Source organism: Oncorhynchus mykiss, chromosome 27 (assembly GCF_057628025.1).
Source record: "Oncorhynchus mykiss isolate SJ-2025 chromosome 27, ASM5762802v1, whole genome shotgun sequence".
NCBI classification, from domain to species: domain Eukaryota; kingdom Metazoa; phylum Chordata; class Actinopteri; order Salmoniformes; family Salmonidae; genus Oncorhynchus; species Oncorhynchus mykiss.
In genome coordinates this window covers 38796940-38820515 of record NC_143048.1, presented here as the reverse complement: position 1 = coordinate 38820515, position 23576 = coordinate 38796940, and the positions used below count along the sequence as shown (strand labels likewise).

At 46.8% G+C, this 23576-nt stretch overlaps 1 protein-coding gene across 2 annotated transcripts in view; it reads left to right on the top strand.

The window, feature by feature from the left end:
* Positions 1-23576, top strand: part of LOC110508016 (rho guanine nucleotide exchange factor 17) — a 106119-nt gene that overhangs the window by 60353 nt on the left and 22190 nt on the right. For both annotated transcript variants that reach the window (XM_036964958.2, XM_090223988.1), the window contains exons 2-3: positions 14972-15049; positions 19536-19718. In XM_036964958.2, coding sequence (XP_036820853.2) covers positions 14972-15049; positions 19536-19718 — 261 coding nt within the window. The remainder of the gene's footprint in view (positions 1-14971; positions 15050-19535; positions 19719-23576) is intronic.

Here is a 23576-nt window from a genome sequence, read left to right as displayed (position 1 = left end):
TAACCTAGCTAGCTATACATATGACGGTTTGGTTTCATATCTAACCTAGCTAGCTATACATATGACGGTTTGGTTTCATATCTAACCTAGCTAGCTATACATATGATGGTTTGGTTTCATATATAACCTAGCTAGCTATATATACAGTGCCTTGCGAAAGTATTCGGCCCCCTTGAACTTTGCGACCTTTTGCCACATTTCAGGCTTCAAACATAAAGATATAAAACTGTATTTTTTTGTGAAGAATCAACAACAAGTGGGACACAATCATGAAGTGGAACGACATTTATTGGATATTTCAAACTTTTTTAACAAATCAAAAACTGAAAAATTGGACGTGCAAAATTATTCAGCCCCTTTACTTTCAGTGCAGCAAACTCTCTCCAGAAGTTCAGTGAGGATCTCTGAATGATCCGATGTTGACCTAAATGACTAATGATGATAAATACAATCCACCTGTGTGTAATCAAGTCTCCGTATAAATGCACCTGCACTGTGATAGTCTCAGAGGTCCGTTAAAAGCGCAGAGAGCATCATGAAGAACATGGAACACACCAGGCAGGTCCGAGATACTGTTGTGAAGAAGTTTAAAGCCGGATTTGGATACAAAAAGATTTCCCAAGCTTTAAACATCCCAAGGAGCACTGTGCAAGCGATAATATTGAAATGGAAGGAGTATCAGACCACTGCAAATCTACCAAGACCTGGCCGTCCCTCTAAACTTTCAGCTCATACAAGGAGAAGACTGATCAGAGATGCAGCCAAGAGGCCCATGATCACTCTGGATGAACTGCAGAGATCTACAGCTGAGGTGGGAGAGTCTGTCCATAGGACAACAATCAGTCGTATATTGCACAAATCTGGCCTTTATGGAAGAGTGGCAAGAAGAAAGCCATTTCTTAAAGATATCCATAAAAAGTGTTGTTTAAAGTTTGCCACAAGCCACCTGGGAGACACACCAAACATGTGGAAGAAGGTGCTCTGGTCAGATGAAACCAAAATTGAACTTTTTGGCAACAATGCAAAACGTTATGTTTGGCGTAAAAGCAACACAGCTGAACACACCATCCCCACTGTCAAACATGGTGGTGGCAGCATCATGGTTTGGGCCTGCTTTTCTTCAGCAGGGACAGGGAGATGGTTAAAATTGATGGGAAGATGGATGGAGCCAAATACAGGACCATTCTGGAAGAAAACCTGATGGAGTCTGCAAAAGACCTGAGACTGGGATGGAGATTTGTCTTCCAACAAGACAATGATCCAAAACATAAAGCAAAATCTACAATGGAATGGTTCAAAAATAAACATATCCAGGTGTTAGAATGGCCAAGTCAAAGTCCAGACCTGAATCCAATCGAGAATCTGTGGAAAGAACTGAAAACTGCTGTTTACAAATGCTCTCCATCCAACCTCACTGAGCTCGAGCTGTTTTGCAAGGAGGAATGGGAAAAAAATGCAGTCTCTCGATGTGCAAAACTGATAGAGACATACCCCAAGCGACTTACAGCTGTAATCGCAGCAAAAGGTGGAGCTACAAAGTATTAACTTAAGGGGGCTGAATAATTTTGCACGCCCAATTTTTCAGTTTTTGATTTGTTAAAAAAGTTTGAAATATCCAATAAATGTCGTTCCACTTCATGATTGTGGCCCACTTGTTGTTGATTCTTCACAAAAAAATACAGTTTTATATCTTTATGTTTGAAGCCTGAAATGTGGCAAAAGGTCGCAAAGTTCAAGGGTGCCGAATACTTTCGCAAGGCACTGTATATATGATGGTTTGGTTTCATATCAAACCTAGCTAGCTATATATGATGGTTTAGTTTCATATCACACCTAGCTAGCTATATATGATGGTTGGATTTTCGGTTGAAACCTCCCCTGCTCCATAGCAACAGGCATACAGCTAGACTTACCCCGCTCCTTAGCAACATGCATCCAACTAGACTTCTGCTCCTTAGCAACAGGCATACAGCTGGACTTTCCCTGCTCCTTAGCAACAGGCATACAGCTGGACACCCCCTGCTCCTTAGCAACTGGCACACAGCTGGACTTTTCCCCCTGTTCCTTAGCATCTCTTTCCTCAGATGGGTTTTTAGTCCTCTCTCTCCCTCTCTCCCAGTAACCCTCCTCCTCTGCCTAGTGGCCCTGTTATTTTTCTTTCTTTGTTCCTCTCTTGTCTTTTCAATGTCCTGTAACTGCACTTTGAAGATGACATAAAATAGATGTTCCTCCATGTGTTGTTTTGGTGGCTGAAATACAGCAACATTGGTGCTGTTTGACATCCAATTGAAACGTGTGTGTGTGTGTGTGTGTGTGTGTGTGTGTGTGTGTGTGTGTGTGTGTGTGTGTGTGTGTGTGTGTGTGTGTGTGTGTGAGACCTGTGTAGCTACACGTGTACAGTTGATGGTCTGTAACGACTGACTGTTCTCTGTCAAGTATTGATCCCTTACTGGTTGCGTCACAGTTACATAACCCTGTTGAGAGGCTGAAGCTCCAGAGGCCTGTATGTGAAGCAGGGGACCACGGTGGAGGCCTAGCCCCCCTCTCAGGGCCCTGTCTCTGGGCATTGACAGGAGGGCAGAGGGCAAGCCCTGGCGGTCCCCAAACACTGGGGTGAAGAGGGTTGGAGATGGATGGAGAGGGAAAGATTGATCAATGGAGAGAGAGAGATGAATGAATTGAGAGGGAGAGATGGATGAGTGGATGGAAAGCGAGTGGGATGGAGAAAGAGATTGGATGGATGAGAGCGAGAGGGATGGATGGAGATTGGATAGGAGATGGATGAAGAGAGAGGGATGGTGGGAGAGCAGGAAAGATGGATGGGGAGAGATGGATAGATGGAGCAAAAGATGGATGGAGACTGGATAGGGGATTGATGGAGACCTGCAGAGGGGATTGATGAGAGAGAGATGGATGAATGGAGACTAAAGAGGGGATGGATGGAGAGTGAGGGGATGGATGGAGAGAGATGGAGGGTGGGGGGATGGAGAGAGAGATGGAGAGTGAGAGGATGGATGGAGACTGGAGAGGCGATGGAGAGGCGATGGAGAGTGAGAGGATGGATGGAGACTGGAGAGGCGATGGATCTGGTATCACTTGGCGTGGGAAGTATAAGGGGGGTTGGGTAATGCTGCTGTTACTAGAGAGGGTGGTTGTTATGGACTACTGTCGCCAGGGAGAGGGGTGATGACGACAGATAATTTCTCTCTTTCTGTCGTTTAGAACTTTTTTGTTTGTTTTACTCTCTGTTCTCTTTTCTGCCTTGGCATCCTTCCTCTCTTGCTGCTCCACTCTCTTTCTCATCTCTCTGCTCCACTCTCTGCTCCTCTCTCTGCTCCTCTCTCTGCTCCTCTCTCTTTCTCCTCTCTCTTTCTCTCCTCTCTGCTCATCTCTCTGCTCCTCTCTCTCTGCTCCTCTCTCTGCTCCTCTCTCTGCTCCTCTCTCTGCTCCTCTCTCTGCTCCTCTCTCTTTCTCATCTCTCTGCTCCTCTCTCTTTCTCCTCTCTCTGCTCCTCTCTCTGCTCTACTCTCTTTCTCATCTCTCTGCTCATCTCTCTGCTCCTCTCTCTGCTCCTCTCTTTCTCATCTCTCTGCTCATATCTCCGCTCCTCTCTCTTTCTCATCTCTCTGCTCCTCTCTCTGCTCCTCTCTCTGCTCCTCTCTCTGCTCATCTCTCTTTCTCCTCTCTCTTTCTCATGTCGCTGCTCCTCTCTCTCTCAAGTGCTAGGCAACCAGCCTGGAACATTCCAGATGAGACGCCTGTTCTCTTGTTTGTGAAGTATTATGAGAGTAGATCTGATTGGTTAACACTGAGATGGGAGGTGGCTCAGATTGATTGAACGGTGTGGGCTACTGTAGGACAGAGATGTTCTGTCGTGGCTGGACTTAGTTTAGGGTTGTGTGTGTGTGTGTGTGAGTAATGGTAATATTTGGTAAACGTTCTGAGCAGTGAGTTGAGCGACCAAGGTTCAGTAGAGGCCCCCTGCGGGCTGCTCTGACATGGGAGACACACACACACACACACACACACACACACACCACACACACAGAATCCCCTTTCCCCTCTAAGACTCATAATAACAGACAGACTAAAGCTTCTGAGCCAATCAAAGCCATCAGAGGGAGCATGGCTTAGGCTTCTCAGCCAATCAAAACCATCCTAGTCCCACAGGCTAAAACCTTGCCTTTGAACTGAAGGCCAGCAGCCATATTGGGTTGTTAGTGTGTTTGTATACGCGTGGAGATGTTTTTTTATCCAATCCATGTCACCAGGTAACAGGGAGAGGTCAATGAATAATGATCACATCCACCTTCTGCTCTCCATCTTGCATGTATCTGTTGTGGCTTTTAAAGTCCTTCATTGAAGCAATAGCAAAGCGGCTGACCATCCATGATATCAACATTACAGTTGTAACCGTGTTATGAGGCTATACAGTGTTTGTTTACATTTGCATTGTTTACAAACGTTGGAATAAAACAAGTTTCTATTTTGGGTTCTGATGGGGTACGACAGTTAAAATAAGCTCATGGGGCATTTCTAAGTTATTTGCTTCATATATGCTTATATGTTAAGTCAATGGGTATAATTAGTCCAGAAATGGATGTAGCAACTAATGTTTCTAGCTTTAAACTCAGTTACCATGGCAATCCTGTGACCAAAATGAAAACAACATTCTGGCCATCATTCCCCCACGTGCCGCTGTGGTCGTCTGTGTGTGTGGTATCCAATTAAGGCAGCTGGAACCTAAAAGAGCAAAGTTCATTGTTTCAGGAAGATCCCTCTTGTTTTACCACACACACACACACACACAAATAATCACACTAAGCTTTAGACTTACCCTCCTGTAATGTTCCTTATCTCTTTGCCATACTGGAAGAAACGAGGTCAAAGGTGACTGTCCGCGGTAGACCTTTCACAAACCCACAATGTATCTCACTGTTCTCAATACCAGAAACGTTTCGGTGTGTCATTCTACGTGCATCAGCCAGAGTGTTTGTGCGTGTGTGTGTGTGTGTGTGCACACTTTAAAGCGCTTGTGTTTGTGTGTGACACAGCCTTCAGCTGTGCTTCCATTTTCTGTTGATAGCTCTGCAATGGCTATCAACAGCTGAGTTCAGCTGGACCTGCGCAAGAAAAGGAAGGTTGCTCAACAACAACAAAATCACCAGAACGGCTTACCAAGAAACACTTCCAAAATGACTAATTCAAGGTACAAAGGAGTCGGAGAACTCAACAATAAAGGCAGAGATTGATTTCTTATTTCTCACTTTAATCCATTGTACAGGATGTGGACAGGTGACGGACGTTTTTCCGTCAAGCTGACGTCTTCCTCAGAGTGACCTGACCATTGCACATAGTTTCTATTTATAGGCTAGTGGCTCATTGAGACACAACAGTGTATCAACATCATAATATGTTTCAAGGTCAATGGTAAATTATAGCACCAAATAATGAGAGAAAGAGTGTGTCTCATTAATCAGTAGGATATGTCAAAATATATATATATATAGGTTATATTTGGATTTCTGTGAATCTGGAGATACAGAGACCCAAAAAATCAAGGCAACAACATTATAGAAACGAGGACAGTGAAAAACCATATTTGGATCCACAGTGTCTAAGGATTACTGTCAGAATGCCCCTCTTTGTTTTAGTCTACGTACGATGTCACTTCCTCTTGGTGAAATTTGAACGTGTTGCAGATGCAGTAGGCGTGTATAGTAAATAAACTCAGCGAATACAGAAACGTCCTCTCACTGTCAACTGCATTTCTTTTCAGCTAACTTAACATGTGTAAATATTTGTATGAACATAAGAATCAACAACTGGGACATAAACTGAACAAGTTCCACAGACATGTGACTAACAGAAATGGAATAATATGTCCCTGAACATAGGGAGGTCAAAATCAAAAGTAACAGTCAGTATCTGGTGTGGCCACCAGCTGCATTAAGTACTGCAGTGCATCTCCTCCTCATGGACTGCACCAGATTTGCCAGTTCTTGTTGTGAGATATTACCCCACCCTTCCACCAAGGTACCTGCAAGTTCCCAGACATTTCTGGGAGGAATGGCCCTAACCCTCACCCTCCGATCCAATAGGTCCCAGACGTGCTCAATGGGATTGAGATCCGGGCTCTTTGCTGGCCATGGCAGAACACTGACATTCCTGTCTTGCAGGAAATCACGCACAGAACGAGCAGTACGGCTGGTGGTATTGTCATGCTGGAGGGTCATGTCAGGATGAGATTGCAGGAAGTGTACCACATGAGGGATGAGGACGTCTTCCCTGTAACACACAAAGTTGATATTGCATGCAACAACAAGCTCAGTCTGATGATGCTGTGACACACCGACTAAGACCATGACTGACCCTCCACCTCCAAATTGATCCCGACTCGTCAGTGAAGAGCACATTTTGCCAGTCCTGTCTGGTCCAGCGACGGTGGGTTTGTGCCCATAGGCGACGTTGTTTCTGGTGCGAATCTGCTTTACAACAGGCCTACAAGCCCTCAGTCCAGCCTCTCTCAGCCTTTTGCGGACAGTCTGAGCACTGATGGAGGGATTGTGCGTTCCTGGTGTAACTCAGGCAGTTGTTGTTGCCATCCTGTACCTGTCCCGCAGGTGTGATGTTCGGATGTACCAATCCTGTGCAGGTGTTACACGTGGTCTGCCACTGCGAGGACGATCAGCTGTCCGTCCTGTCTCCCTGTAGCGCTGTCTTAGGCGTCTCACAGTACAGACATTGCAATTTATTGCCCTGGCTACATCTGCAGTCCTCATGCCTCCTTGCAGCATGCCTAAGGCATGTTCCCGCAGATGAGCAAGGACCCTGGGCATCTTTCTTTTGCCGTTTTTCAGAGTCAGTAGAAAGGCCTCTTTAGTGTCCTAAGTTTCATAACTGTAACCTTAATTGCCTACTGTCTGTAAGCTGTTAGTGTTTTAACGACCGTTCCACAGGTGCATGTTCATTCATTGTTTTTGCACAGGAAAAAGTATTTAAACCCTTTACAATGAAGATCTGTGAAGTTATTTGTGTTTTTACGAATTATCTTTGAAAGACAGGGTCCTGAAAAAGGGACGTTTCTTTTTTTGCTGAGTTTAGTATTTGACATTTGTGGTGCTACAATTAACAAAGCTTTGGCTTTTGTATTCTTGACCTGTTCTCGGGTGATAAAGAACTTTTAGTATTGGTCGTATTGTCACATTCTACACGGTGGCCGCACTAGTAACTGTCATTGGACTGCCTGGCAGCCAAGTATCGCGCTTCTTGGGCAGCTGCTGTGCGTAATGGAATCGGCTAGATTGCGCGCACGGAGAAAACAAATGGAGGGGGAAATGAACTCTGGTAGATTTGAATCACTTATGAGGATGTTATATCTGGATCACTAATGAGGATGTTATATCTGGATCACTAATGAGGATGTTATATCTGGATCACTAATGAGGATGTTATATCTGGATCACTAATGAGGATGTTATATATGGATCACTAATGAGGATGTTATATCTGGATCACTAATGAGGATGTTATATCTGGATCACTTATGAGGATGTTATATCTGGATCACTTATGAGGATGTTATATCTGGATCACTTATGAGGATGTTATATCTGGATCACTTATGAGGATGTTATATCTGGATCACTTATGAGGATGTTATATCTGGATCACTAATGAGGATGTTATATCTGGATCACTAATGAGGATGTTATATCTGGATCACTTATGAGGATGTTATATCAGATCACTAATGAGGATGTTATATCTGGATCACTAATGAGGATGTTATATCTGGATCACTTATGAGGATGTTATATCTGGATCACTTATGAGGATGTTATATCTGGATCACTTATGAGGATGTTATATCTGGTATATCTGGATCACTAATGAGGATGTTATATCTGGTATATCTGGATCACTTATGAGGATGTTATATCTGGATCACTAATGAGGATGTTATATCTGGATCACTAATGAGGAGGTTATATCTGGATCACTAATGAGGATGTTATATCTGGATCACTAATGAGGATGTTATATCTGGATCACTAATGAGGATGTTATATCTGGATCACTAATGAGGATGTTATATCTGGATCACTAATGAGGATGTTATATCTGGATCACTAATGAATATGTTATATCTGGATCACTTATGAGGATGTTATATCTGGTATATCTGGATCACTTATGAGGATGTTATATCTGGATCACTTATGAGGATGTTATATCTGGATCACTTATGAGGATGTTATATCTGGATCACTAATGAGGATGTTATATCTGGATCACTTATGAGGATGTTATATCTGGATCACTTATGAGGATGTTATATCTGGATCACTTATGAGGATGTTATATCTGGATCACTAATGAGGATGTTATATCTGGATCACTTATGAGGATGTTATATCTGGATCACTTATGAGGATGTTATATCTGGATCACTAATGAGGATGTTATATCTGGATCACTAATGAGGATGTTATATCTGGATCACTAATGAGGATGTTATATCTGGATCACTTATGAGGATGTTATATCTGGATCACTAATGAGGATGTTATATCTGGATCACTAATGAGGATGTTATATTTGGATCACTAATGAGGATGTTATATCTGGATCACTAATGAGGATGTTATATCTGGATCACTTATGAGGATGTTATATCTGGATCACTTATGAGGATGTTATATCTGGATCACTTATGAGGATGTTATATCTGGATCACTAATGAGGATGTTATATCTGGATCACTAATGAGGATGTTATATCTGGATCACTTATGAGGATGTTATATCTGGATCACTAATGAGGATGTTATATCTGGTATATCTGGATCACTTATGAGGATGTTATATCTGGATCACTAATGAGGATGTTATATCTGGATCACTAATGAGGAGGTTATATCTGGATCACTAATGAGGATGTTATATCTGGATCACTAATGAGGATGTTATATCTGGATCACTAATGAGGATGTTATATCTGGATCACTAATGAGGATGTTATATCTGGATCACTTATGAGGATGTTATATCTGGATCACTAATGAGGATGTTATATCTGGATCACTTATGAGGATGTTATATCTGGATCACTTATGAGGATGTTATATCTGGATCACTAATGAGGATGTTATATCTGGATCACTAATGGGGATGTTATATCTGGATCACTAATGAGGATGTTATATCTGGATCACTAATGAAGATGTTATATCTGGATCACTTATGAGGATGTTATATCTGGTATATCTGGATCACTTATGAGGATGTTATATCTGGATCACTTATGAGGATGTTATATCTGGATCACTAATGAGGATGTTATATCTGGATCACTAATGAGGATGTTATATCTGGATCACTAATGAGGATGTTATATCTGGATCACCTATGAGGATGTTATATCTGGATCACTTATGAGGATGTTAAATCTGGATCACTTATGAGGATGTTATATCTGGATCACTTATGAGGATGTTATATCTGGATCACTTATGAGGATGTTATATCTGGATCACTTATGAGGATGTTATATCTGGTATATCTGGATCACTAATGAGGATGTTATATCTGGTATATCTGGATCACTAATGAGGATGTTATATCTGGATCACTTATGAGGATGTTATATCTGGATCACTAATGAGGATGTTATATCTGGATCACTAATGAGGATGTTATATCTGGATCACTAATGAGGATGTTATATCTGGATCACTTATGAGGATGTTCCAGTGTTTCAGTACAATGGATTTGATGTGACCGGCACATGGGCCGTACTCCGTGGAAAAACACAAACGTGGGGGCGTTTTGTCCTGGTTTGTATTAGTGCCCGTGGGTAGGCGTTGACGTTCAGTCTCTCTAGCACGGGTATAGGCCTGTTCAATGACACTCTTATCCGCGTGGCAGGAACCTGGTGCGCATATCATTAGCTTTGCACTCGAAATCTATGTCTGTACTACAGTTAGGTTAGTCTTAGGAACTGACCCACCAGTATGTCCTGCTTTAAAATTCCTACTCTGTGGATTGCGGGAGATGGTAGACACCAACTTGTTTATTTTATTTTTGTGGATTGTAAGATCCAATAAGTCTATTTTCTCCTGACTGCTGTGAATTTGAGATGGGGGGTAAGAGAAGTTAATATATGAAATGAACTCGGAGAGGAGAGCGTCAGTAACATTCCATACCAGGATGTCATCAAAGTATCTTTTCTGGAAATATGGGTTTTTCTTGACGTCATAAATTAAGGTCTCCTCCCATTATCCCATCAATAAATCTGTGTAACGGAGTTGAAACGCTAGCTTAGTTAGCGGTGGCGTCACTTGCTCTGAGACCTTGAAGTAGTAGTTCCCCTTGCTCTGCAAGGGCCACGGCTTTTGTGGAGCGATGGGTAACGATGCTTCGTGGGTGACTGTTGTTGATGTGTGCAGAGGGTCCCTGGTTCGCGCCCGGGTATGGGCGAGGGGACGGTCTAAAGTTATACTTTTACATTTGCATAGTTAGGAGCGAATGCAGCTCCCATCGCTGTACACCGAATCTGTTTGTAGAAACTGCCCGCATATGGGAAGTAATTTGATGAGGGCTTTTTCAGTGAGAGACAGAATAAATTGAGGCCTGTGTCATGCGGGATATTAGTGTAGAGAGACTGAACGTCAAGTGTAACCGAGATGCTTTCAGTGTTGCATCTATAGTACTAAGACATTCAGCCCTGGTGTCTCTTGAAAAAGGCTGACAAGGCTAGCACGCATTTAGAGGTGGAGAAATCAACACACTGAGAAAGGGGTTCAATAGGGCTACTGTTAACTGACACTATGGGATGTAAAGGAGGTTTATCCATACTTTGATATATTTCGGGTTAGTCTTAATAAACAGGCTGGTCTTTCTCTTTTCAGAGAAAGAGCGTTATCAATGAAGCTAGCTATATCATGTTTTTGTCTGTCTGTGGGGTTGGATGGGGAGTTTAACTTGGGTCAAACGTTTCGGGTAGCCTTCCACAAGCTTCCCACAATAAGTTGGGTGAATTTTGGCCCATTCCTCCTGACAAAGCTGGTGTAACTGAGTCAGGTTTGTAGGCCTCCTTGCTCGCAAACGCTTTCTCAGTTCTGCCGACACATTTTCTATAGGATTGAGGTCAGTGCTTTATGATGCCCACTCTGATACCTTGACTTTGTTGTCCTTAAGCCATTTTGCCACAACTTTAGAAGAATGCTTGGGGTCATCGTCCATTTGGAAGACCCATTTGCGACCAAGCTTTAACTTCCTGACTGATGTCTTGAGATGTTGCTTCAATATATCCACATAATTTTCCTACCTCATGATGCCATCTATTTTGTGAAGTGCACCAGTCCCTCCTGCATCAAAGCACCCCCACAACATGATGCTGCCACCCCTGTGCTTCACAGTTGGGATGGTGTTCTTCGGCTTGCAAGCATCCCACTTTTTCCTCTAAACATAACGATGGTCATTATGGCCAAACAGTTCTATTTTTGTTTCATCAGACTAGAGGACATTTCTCCAAAAAGTACGCATGTACAGTTGCAAACCGTAGTCTGGCTTTATGGTGGTTTTGGAGCAGTGGCTTCTTCCTTGCTGAGCGGCCTTTCAGGTTATGTCGATATAGGACTCGTTTTACTGTGGATGTAGATACTTTTGTACCTGTTTCCTCCAGCATCTTCACAAGGTCCTTTGCTGTTGTTCTGGGATTGATTTTCACTTTTTGCACCAGAATACGTTCATCTCTAGGAGACAGAACGCGTCTCCTTCCTGAGCGGTATGACGGCTGCGTGGTCCCATGGTGTTTATACTTGCATATTATTGTTTGTACAGATGAATGTGGTCCCTTCAGGCATTTGGAAATTGTTTGTTTTTGTTTGTTAACAAAACTATAGTTTGTTATCAAGAAATTTGTGGAGTGGTTGAAAAACGAGTTTAAATAACTCCAACCTAATTGTATGTAAACGTCCGACTTCAACTGTTCAAGACCTGAACCAACAGTGCAGTTCAAGAAGATATACAATATCCGGATTGTCTTTCAATTCCTTCAACGCGTTTTGTTCATCGTTACTGAGATGATCTGCTTGTTAGGGGTATTGCTGGCTAATTTAGCAAAATCCTGTTCTATCAGCCTACTGTAGGTGAGAACAGAGGGACTTGCATTAACGTAAGGCACTCGACTTCTCTTTGAATGTCATTTTAGTTCTCTCACATTCCCGATGCATTATAGTTTCTAAAAAAATTGCATTGCCATTACACGAGGGTTGCCTAGTGTCACAGAATCAATTATTTAAATGCAATTAACGAAACAAATTTGAATGTGTCAACTTTAAATGCAAAAGGGTCCATCCTATTGGAAGGAGAGAAGGGAGAGTGCTTCACCCAGGACTGACACTTGGACCTCAGTGAAAGGCCCTGGAGAAGTGTTGATTACCCAAAGATCTTTTATCCAGGACTGACACTTGGGCCTCAGTGAAAGGCCCTGGAGAAGTGTTGATTAACCAAAGATCTTTTATCCAGGACTGACACTTGGGCCCCAGTGAAAGGCCCTGAAGAAGTGTTGATTACCCAAAGATCTTTTATCCAGGACTGACACTTGGGCATTAGTGAAAGGCCCTGGAGAAGTGTTGATTACCCAAAGATCCTTTATCCAGGACTGACACTTGGGCCTCAGTGAAAGGCCCTGGAGAAGTGTTGATTACCCAAAGATCCTTTATCCAGGACTGACACTTGGGCCTCAGTGAAAGGCCCTGAAGAAGTGTTGATTACCCAAAGATCTTGTTGCAGTTTCAACTGGACCTCCTCATGTGGGCTGGAGGTTGACTTCCTGTTCAAACTGTCAGCTTGACATGACGAAACTGGTTTCATTTTAGACTATATCAAGATGACATGAAAGCGTGCATGTGTATCCCACGTTAATGGACTTGACAGTCACCAGATGTCCACTCTCTCTTTCTCACTCTCTCTCTCCCCCTCTCAAATCAAATCTATTTATTTGGTCTGCATAAACAGTTTTGCAGATGTTATCGCAGGTGCAGCGAAATGCTTATGTTTCTAGCTCCCAACAACGCAGTAATATCTAGCAAAGCCATCTCCCGCTCTCTCTGTCTCTCTCTCTTTCCTTCTCTATCTTTCTCTCTCTCTGTCTCTCTCTCTTTCCTTCTCTGTCTCTCTCTCTCTTTTCTTTTCTCTGTCTTCTCTCTATGACTTGATGCTATGCAGTGACGGCACTGTCACCTTCCTCAGGCTAGGGATACATGAATGATCCCCTGCTGAGTCTTGTGGGAGATCCAGATGTAAATGTGGAATTGTGGGATGTTATTTTTGTACTGTTATTATTAGGACACGGAGCAGGAAAACATGAGCCTCCAGCTGTCTGCTATTTAGGGTAATGTTTACTAGTGTTGATGGAGTCTGGGTTGTCTGTTGCACTGGTTAACAATTGATTCATATTAGCCATTAGCCAACGCCAATGGCGACAGCTAGTCTTCCTGGGGCCGACAAGTATTAACACAACCTGGACCTGAACCCATAAAGAGAAAGCAGATGTGACATTGGCCAGTCGGCCAGGAATAACTCCCTATGGAAAGGACCCTTGAGAGGAACCAGGCCGGGTGGAGATTAGAACGCATAGTTAAGTCATGTCTGTTCTAGTGTGTTCTGGAATAAATGACTTGGTCATGTTTTGTTCTGGGGAAGTATATAATGTGTTATTCTCATATCATGTGAAGAATCAGTGGAGGCCGTCTGAAGACCTATGGCTTTGATCCTGTGTTTTAGTGAACCCTGTGACAGAGCAGTGGTCTGTGGGTCAGACAGTTCTCCCCTGTGGGTTTAAGGGGCAGAGATGTTCCCTGACTGCCTAAGAGGAAGCTTCAGTGATTAGCGACTAACGTTATCGCCAGAATGGAACACTGAAGAACTCTAGAGAGCCAGCAGAAAACCTGGTAACTGTTGCTGCGGGGGGCGGGGCTAAGATGGAGGATGCTGCTGGTTGGCGTGGCAACAATGAATAGAGGACGTGTGTGTGTGTGTGTGTGTGTGTGTGTGTGTGTGTGTGTGTGAGAAGCAGAGTTAGTCTCGTTAGCCACCTGGGGCAGACTGGGTTGGCCTGACTCATCCGGTCTTGCTCTTCTCTCTCTCCCTCTCGTTCTCGTTCGCTCTCCCTCTATCTCGCTCTCTCTCTCTCCTCACTCTCTCTTCTCTCTCCTTTCTCTCTCTCTCTCTCTCCTCACTCTCTCTTCTCTCTCCTTTCTCTCTCTCTCTCCTCCTCTCTCTCTCCTCCTCTCTCTCTCCTCCTCTCTCTCTCCTCCTCTCTCTCTCCTCCTCTCTCTCTCCTCCTCTCTCTCTCCTCCTCTCTCTCCTCTCTGTGTTTGTCGACTAGAGTTAATGTATTTCATTCAGTGATTTAATTCATTGATAGACTAACTTCTCTGAAGCAGATTTCCACTGTCTCTGTTAGTCTTGTTGCATCAGGGCCAGATGTCTCCTGGTGCGGTGCTTCACAATCTAGAGGTACACAGAGAAAGAGAGAGAAAATAGACAGAGGTTTTGAGGAAAGGAAGATGGAGAGAACAGATCATTAGGAATCTGAGCCTAATATTCCCTGGGGGTGTGTGTGTGACGTCCCAGTGTGTAGGATGTGTAGAGCGTGACTGCTGGTAGTTTGCTGTGTTAGTCGTGATAAGGCACGAGTCTCTTCTCTTCATCTATTAGCCTTTGAGCCATAAGCCTTTGACAAGATTGTATCTTCTCTGTAGGGGACACACACACACACACACACACACACACACACACACACACACACACACACACACACACACACACTGGTGTTTTTCCCAGTGTACAGATTCCAACCTAACCATGTAAACAGGAAACCCTTATTTCGATGACAGTCGAGCCAAATTGTGTGTGTGTGTTTGTTATGCCATAGCACTCAGTGTTGTCTCCCCCTGCAGGATATGAGAAGACATGTCGTGATGACCCTCCTGGACACTGAGCAGTCTTATGTGGAGTCGCTCCGGACACTCATACAGGTAATACTATATACACACACACACACACACACAGGAACCACCAGTGCTAACAGATGTTGAAGTTACAATGTCTTAATGTTAAATGACTCCTGCTAAAGCCCCTCTCCTCACCCCTCAGCCACATATCTCACCGCCTCATTCAGACAGGCAGTCTCCCCACCCAAACCCTCTCCCCACCCAAACCCTCTCCCCACCCAAACCCTCTCCCCACCCAGACCCAAACCTCTCCCCACCCAGATCCAAACCTCTCCCCACCCAGACCCAAACCTCTCCCCACCCAGACCCAAACCCTCTCCCCACCCAGACCCAAACCTCTCCCCACTCAGACCCAAACCTCTCCCCACTCAGACCCAAACCCTCTCCCCACCCAGACCCAGAGCCCTCTCCCCACCCAGACCCTCTCCCCACCCAGACCCAAACCCTCTCCCCACCCAGGCCCAGAGCCCTCTCCCCACCCAGACCCAGACCCTCTCCCCACCCAGACCCAAACCCTCTCCCCACCCAGACCCTCTCCCCACCCAGACCCTCTCCCCACCCAGACCCAGACCCTCTCCCCACCCAGACCCTCTCCCCACCCAGACCCTCTCCCCACCCAGACCCTCTCCCCACCCAGACCCAGACCCTCTCCCCACCCAGACCCTCTCCCCACCCAGACCCGAACCCTCTTCCCACCCAGACCCTCTCCCCACCCAGACCCAAACCTCTCCCCACCCAAACCTCTCCCCACCCAGACCCTCTCCCCACCCAGACCCTCTCCCCACCCAGACCCAAACCCTCTCCCCACCCAGACCCAGAGCCCTCTCCCCACCCAGACCCTCTCCCCACCCAGACCCTCTCCCCACCCAGACCCAAACCCTCTCCCCACCCAGACCCAAACCCTCTCCCCACCCAGACCCAGAGCCCTCTCCCCACCCAGACCCTCTCCCCACCCAGACCCTCTCCCCACCCAGACCCAAACCCTCTCCCCACCCAGACCCAGACCCTCTCCCCACCCAGACCCAGACCCTCTCCCCACCCAGACCCAAACCCTCTCCCCACCCAAACCCTCTCCCCACCCAGACCCAGACCCTCTCCCCACCCAGACCCTCCCCCCACCCAGACCCAAACCCTCTCCCCACCCCTTGTCTATCGGATAGATCAGAGAGGGGAAAGAGAGGCTTGAGAAAGAGGGGAAAGAGAGGCTTGAGAAAGAGGGGAAAGAGAGGCTTGAGAAAGAGGGGAAAGAGAGGCTTGAGAAAGAGGGGAAAGAGAGGCTTGAGAAAGAGGGGGAAGAGAGGCTTGAGAAAGAGGGGAAAGAGAGGCTCGAGAAAGAGGGGAAAGAGAGGCTTGAGAGAGAGAGGGGAAAGAGAGGCTAGAGAGAGAGAGAGGAAAGAGGCTTGAGAGAGAGGGGAAAGAGGCTTGAGAAAGAGGGGAAAGAGAGGCTTGAGAGAGAGTGGGGAAAGAGGCTTGAGAGAGAGGGGAAAGAGGCTTGAGAGAGAGGGAAAAATAGGCTTGAGAGAGAGGGGAAAGAGAGGCTTGAGAGAGAGGGGAAAAGAGAGGCTTGAGAGAGAGGGGAAAAGAGAGGCTTGAGAGAGAGGGGAAAAGAGAGGCTTGAGAGAGAGGGGAAAAGATAGGCTTGAGAGAGAGGGGGAGAGGAGGGGGAAGAGAGGCTTGGGAGAGTTGAGAGAGGGAAAGAGAGGCTTGGGAGAGGAGAGAGAGGGAAAGAGGCTTGTGAGAGAGGGGAAAGAGGCTTGTGATAGAGGGGAAAGAGGCTTGAGAGAGGGGAAAGAGGCTTGAGAGAGGGGAAAGAAGCTTGAGAGAGGGGAAAGAGAGGCTTGAGAGAGAGGGGAAAAGAGAGGCTTGAGCGAGAGGGGAAAAGAGAGGCTTGAGAGAGAGGGGGAAGAGAGGAGAGAGGGGGAAGAGAGGCTTGAGAGAGAGGGGAAAGAGGCTTGAGAAAGAGGGGAAAGAGGCTTGAGAAAGAGGGGAAAGAGGCTTGAGAAAGAGGGGAAAGAGGCTTGAGAAAGAGGGGAAAGAGGCTTGAGAAAGAGGGGAGAGAGGCTTGAGAAAGAGGGGAAAGAGGCTTGAGAAAGAGGGGAAAGAGAGGTTTGAGAGAGAGAGAGGAAAGAGGCTTGAGAGAGAGGGGAAAAATAGGCTTGAGAGAGAGGGGAAAGAGAGGCTTGAGAGAGAGGGGAAAGAGAGGCTTGAGAGAGAGGGAAAGAGGCTTGGGAGAGGAGAGAGAGGGAAAGAGGCTTGAGTGAGGAAAGAGAGGGGAAGGAGGGGTTTGAGAGGAGGGGGAAGAGAGACTTGGGAGAGGAGAGAGAGGGGAAGAGAGGTTTGAGAGAGAGAGGGGTAAAAAAAGGCTTGGGAGAGTTGAGAGAGGGGGAAGAGAGGCTAAGGAGGAAGAGAGGCTGAGGAGAGAGAGGGGGAAGAGAGGCTTGGGAGAGTTGAGAGAAGGGGAAGAGAGGCTTGGGAGAGTTGAGAGAAGGGGAAGAGAGGCTTGGGAGAGTTGAGTGAGGGGGAAGAGAGTCTGAGGAGAGAGAGGGGGAAGAGAGGCTTGGGAGAGTTGAGAGAGGGGGAAGAGAGGCTTGGGAGAGTTGAGAGAGGCTAAGGAGGAAGAGAGGCTTGAGAGGGGGAAGAGGGGCTTGGGAGAGGAGAGAGAGGGGGGAAAGAGGCTTGTGAGAGGGAGAAAGAGGGGATATGTTAAACTGCAGCCATAGTAAGCCCAGGTGCCATGTAGTCAAAACAGAATGAGAAGCGTGTGTGAGACGCCATCGATTAGGCACCCTCTGAACAGTCCCCAAACACACACTCGCACTATATTAATAAACAATGCATCTCGCGCGCACACACACACACACACACATACACACACATCATACCAACTCAGGCTGTATACGCAGATCACACACAAATACACCATTACAAATCATGTTCTACACACGCAACAGCACTGCAGTGTGTGTGCTTGTTGCCTGGATGAGTTCACATTTCACGAGGCTGGTTTCAGGAAAATAAGGTTTAATTCTCCCAAAATAGAAACATATTGTCTTTCTCGCTCTCTCTCTCCCCCTCTACCTCTCTCTAACTCTCTCTCTCTCTCCCCCTCTACCTCTCTCTAACTCACCCTCTCTCTAACTCTCTCTCTCTCTCCCCCTCTACCTCTCTCTAACTCACCCTCTCTCTACCTCCCTCTCTCTCTCCCCCTCTACCTCTCTCTAACTCACCCTCTCTCTACCTCCCTCTCTCTCTCCCCCTCTACCTCTCTCTAACTCACCCTCTCTCTAACTCTCTCTCTCTCTCTCTCTACCTCCCTCTCGATCTCTCCCCCTCTACCTCTCTCTCTCTCTCTCTCTCTCTCTCTCTCTACCTCCCTCTCGATCTCTCCCCCTCTACCTCTCTCTCTCTCCCTCTCTCTCTCCCCCTCCCTCTCTCTCTCCCCCTCTACCTCTCTCTCTCCCTCTCTACCTCTCTCTCTCTACCTCTCTCTACCTCCCTCTCTCTCTCTCTCTACCTCTCTCTACCTCCCTCTCTCTAACTCACCCTCTCTCTACCTCCCTCTCTCTCTCCCCCTCTACCTCTCTCTAACTCACCCTCTCTACCTCCCTCTCTCTCTACCTCCCTCTCTCTCTACCTCCCTCTCATCTCTCCCCCTCTACCTCTCTCTAACTCACCCTCTCTCTACCTCCCTCTCTCTCTCCCCCTCTACCTCTCTCTAACTCACCCTCTCTACCTCCCTCTCTCTCTCCCCCTCTACCTCTCTCTAACTCACCCTCTCTCTAACTCTCTCTCTCGCTCCCCCTCTACCTCTCTCTAACTCACCCTCTCTCTACCTCCCTCTCTCTCTCCCCCTCTACCTCTCTCTAACTCACCCTCTCTCTACCTCCCTCTCTCTCTCCCCCTCTACCTCTCTCTAACTCACTCTCTCTCTCTCCCTCTCTCTCTCTCTACCTCCCTCTCGATCTCTCCCCCTCTACCTCTCTCTCTCTCTCTCTCTCTCTCTCTCTACCTCCCTCTCGATCTCTCCCCCTCTACCCCTCTCTCTCTCTCTCTCTCTCTCTCTCCCTCTCTCTCTCCCTCCCCCTCTACCTCTCTCTCTCCCTCTCTACCTCTCTCTCTCTACCTCTCTCTACCTCCCTTTCTCTCTCTCTCTACCTCTCTCTACCTCCCTCTCTCTCTCTCTCTCTACCTCTCTCTCTACCTCCCTCTCTCTCTACCTCCCTCTCTCTCTACCTCCCTCTCATCTCTCCCCCTCTACCTCCCTCTCTCTCTCTCTCCCCCTCTACCTCCCTCTCTATCTCTCCCCCTCTACCTCCCTCTCTATCTCTCCCCCTCTACCTCCCTCTCTATCTCTCCCCCTCTACCTCCCTCTCTATCTCTCCCTCTTTACCTCTCTCTCTACCTCCCTCTCTATCTCTCCCCCTCTACCTCTCTCTCTCTCCCTCTACCTCCCTCTCTCTCTCTCCCCCTCTACCTCTCCCTCTCTCTCTCTCCCCCTCTCTGTGTGTAGGGCTATATGCGGCCTCTGAAGCAGCCAGACAGTGGATCACTAGTTGATCCCTCATTGGTGGATGAGATGTTCTATCAGATCCCAGAGATCCTGGAGCACCATGAGCACTTCCTGGAACAGGTCACCGGCTGCATCAGCCAATGGCACGACAAACAGACAGTGGGTCAGCTGCTTATCCAATCGGTAAGTACCTCACTCCATCCAATCACTGTAAACCATGGACAATGGAAAAACCACAGGCAAGTCGATGTGGTCCAGTACAGGTAAATTATAATAATTAAAACAAAATGTCAAGAAAACTACAATACACCATAATTTACCATGCCTGTATGTCAGCCACATGAAGAATCAATTGTTGTGGAACCGTGTGGTATACGCTACATGTTGATGTGGAACCGTGTGGTATACGCTACATGTTGATGTGGAACCGTGTGGTATACGCTACATGTTGATGTGGAACCGTGTGGTATACGCTACATGTTGATGTGGAACCGTGTGGTATACGCTACATGTTGATGTGGAACCGTGTGGTATACGCTACATGTTGATGTGGAACCGTGTGGTATACGCTACATGTTGATGTGGAACCGTGGTATACGCTCCATATTGATGTGGAACCGTGTGGTATACGCTACATGTTGATGTGGAACCGTGTGGTATACTCTACATGTTGATGTGGAACCGTGTGGTATACGCTACATGTTGATGTGGAACCGTGTGGTATACGCTACATGTTGATGTGGAACTGTGTGGTATACGCTACATATTGATGTGGAACCGTGTGGTATACGCTACATATTGATGTGGAACCGTGTGGTATACGCTACATGTTGATGTGGAACCGTGTGGTATACGCTACATATTGATGTGGAACCGTGTGGTATACGCTACATGTTGATGTGGAACCGTGTGGTATACGCTCCATATTGATGTGGAACCGTGTGGTATACGCTCCATATTGATGTGGAACCGTGTGGTATACGCTACATGTTGATGTGGAACCGTGTGGTATACGCTACATATTGATGTGGAACCGTGTGGTATACGCTACATATTGATGAAGACAACACTTACATTTTGCGGAAGGCGGAGATGACTGTCCGATTCCGGAGACACACCAGACATCAGGGGACACCTCAGTACAGGCTACCAGTGTAGGACTGATGACAATCACAGAATGTCATATCATAAATGTTCTACCTTTTTGGTCATGTAGTGTTCCTCCGAGAGAGACACATACATACATATACACATACAAACACTTCACCCCTAAATAATAAGGTACAGTGACTTACCCCTGACCTTACCTCCTGTACATTCACAGTCCATGTTAACCCCCCGTCTCCTCTCCTGGTTCATGTTAACCCCCCATCTTCTCTCCTGGTTCATGTTAACCCCCCGTCTCCTCTCCTGGTCTGTGTTAATCCCCCGTCTCCTCTCCTGGTCTGTGTTAACCCCCCGTCTCCTCTCCTGGTCTGTGTTAATCCCCCGTGTCCTCTCCTGGTCCGTGTTAATCCCCCGTCTCCTCTCCTGGTTCATGTTAACCCCCGTCTCCTCTCCTGGTCTGTGTTAACCCCCCGTCTCCTCTCCTGGTCTGTGTTAACCCCCCGTCTCCTCTCCTGGTCCGTGTTAACCCCCCGTCTCCTCTCCTGGTCCGTGTTAATCCCCCGTCTCCTCTCCTGGTTCATGTTAACCCCCGTCTCCTCTCCTGGTCTGTGTTAACCCCCCGTCTCCTCTCCTGGTCCGTGTTAACCCCCCGTCTCCTCTCCTGGTCCGTGTTAATCCCCCGTGTCCTCTCCTGGTCTGTGTTAACCCCCCGTCTCCTCTGCTGGTCTGTGTTAATCCCCCGTGTCCTCTCCTGGTCCGTGTTAATCCCCCGTCTCCTCTCCTGGTTCATGTTAACCCCCGTCTCCTCTCCTGGTCTGTGTTAACCCCCCGTCTCCTCTCCTGGTTCATGTTAACCCCCCGTGTCCTCTCCTGGTCCGTGTTAACCCCCCGTCTCCTCTCCTGGTCCATGTTAACCCCCCGTCTCCTCTCCTGGTCTGTGTTAACCCCCGTCTCCTCTCCTGGTTCATGTTAACCCCCGTCTCCTCTCCTGGTTCATGTTAACCCCGTCTCCTCTCCTGGTTCATGTTAACCCCCCGTGTCCTCTCCTGGTCTGTGTTAATCCCCCGTCTCCTCTCCTGGTCCGTGTTAATCCCCCGTCTCCTCTCCTGGTCTGTGTTAACCCCCCGTCTCCTCTCCTGGTCCATGTTAACCCCCCCGTCTCCTCTCCTGGTCCATGTTAACCCCCCGTCTCCTCTCCTGGTCCGTGTTACCCCTCTGCTGGTAGCCCTCTGGTTCACCACAACACACACATCTCCCAGGCTAAACACACAAACACCTCCCCACACACACACACCTCCACGGCCAAAGAACATAGGCCTCAGTCGCTCCCTCTGGGGGCAGAGAGACTTATCCTAACCGGTGTAGCATCGCTAGCCTATGCTAGTGGAATGCAGATTGAATTTGTAGCATTGTTAGCCCATGCTAGTGGAATGCAGATTGAATTTGTAGTATTGTTAGCCCATGCTAGTGGAATGCAGATTGAATTTGTAGTATTGTTAGCCTATGCTAGTGGAATGCAGATTGAATTTGTAGCATTGTTAGCCCATGCTAGTGGAATGCAGATTGAATTTGTAGTATTGTTAGCCCATGCTAGTGGAATGCAGATTGAATTTGTAGCATTGTTAGCCCATGCTAGTGGAATGCAGATTGAATTTGTAGCATTGTTAGCCCATGCTAGTGGAATGCAGATTGAATTTGTAGCATTGTTAGCCTATGCTAGTGGAATGCAGATTGAATTTGTAGCATTGTTAGCCCATGCTAGTGGAATGCAGTTTGAATTTGTAGCATTGTTAGCCCATGCTAGTGGAATGCAGTTTGAATTTGTAGCATTGTTAGCCCATGCTAGTGGAATGCAGTTTGAATTTGTAGCATTGTTAGCCCATGCTAGTGGAATGCAGTTAGAATATGTTGCAGTGTTAGCCCATTCTAGTGGAATGTAGCGAGTACTAATCCCTTGACCTGTCTGAACTTCCTTTGAGCTAGACATTTCTGCTACAGCGAGGTCAACTCTCGGTGTGTGTGTGTGTGTGTGTGTGTGTGTGTGTGTGTGTGTGTGTGTGTGTGTGTGTGTGTGTGTGTGTCTGACATGTCAGTTTACACACAGATGTCATGTCCCTCAACCTCCACTCACCGCTTTCCCCTCACCCCTCTCTCACCCCCTAACTCCTCTCTCTTACCCCCTCACCCTTCTCTCTCACCCCCTAACTCCTCTCTCTTACCCCCTCACCCTTCTCTCTCACCCCCTAACTCCTCTCTCCTACCCCCTCACCCTTCTCTCTCACCCCCTTCACCCCGCTCTCTCTTACCCCTGTCAACCCTCAGCCCTTCTCCCCCTCTACAGTTCAGCCCCTTGTAATGATAACCTGTAAACACACATCTGTCTCAATAGCCTTGAACTGGCCTGACACCGTGCACTAACACATGCAGAACCTCTGTGCCGTCTATGCAGTCCAGCTCGCTCCTTTGACAGACAGCCGACAGTAACATGTATAGTTGGTAGAGCGTGGAGCTTGTAACCCCAGGATAGTGGGTTGGATTCATGGGACCACCCATACGTATAAAGTATGCACGCGTGACTAAGTAGATTTGGATAAAAGCATGTGCTAAACAGCATATATTATTACTATATTTTAGACTAGAGTGAGGATAAAAGAGGGATATACTGTAAATACTCGATACTATGGAGCCAGGGAGGTTGTGCAAAAGAGTTGGCCTGCCAGTTGGGGTAATCTTGTGTTTCTAGACCGCCATCTTATTTACTTCCTGTCCAGACTCCAGAGTGTGTTTATTTACTTCCTGTCCAGACTCCAGAGTGTGTTTATTTACTTCCTGTCCAGAGTGTGTTTATTTACTTCCTGTCCAGACTCCAGAGTGTTTTTATTTACTTCCTGTCCAGAGTGTTTTTATTTACTTCCTGTCCAGACTCCAGAGTGT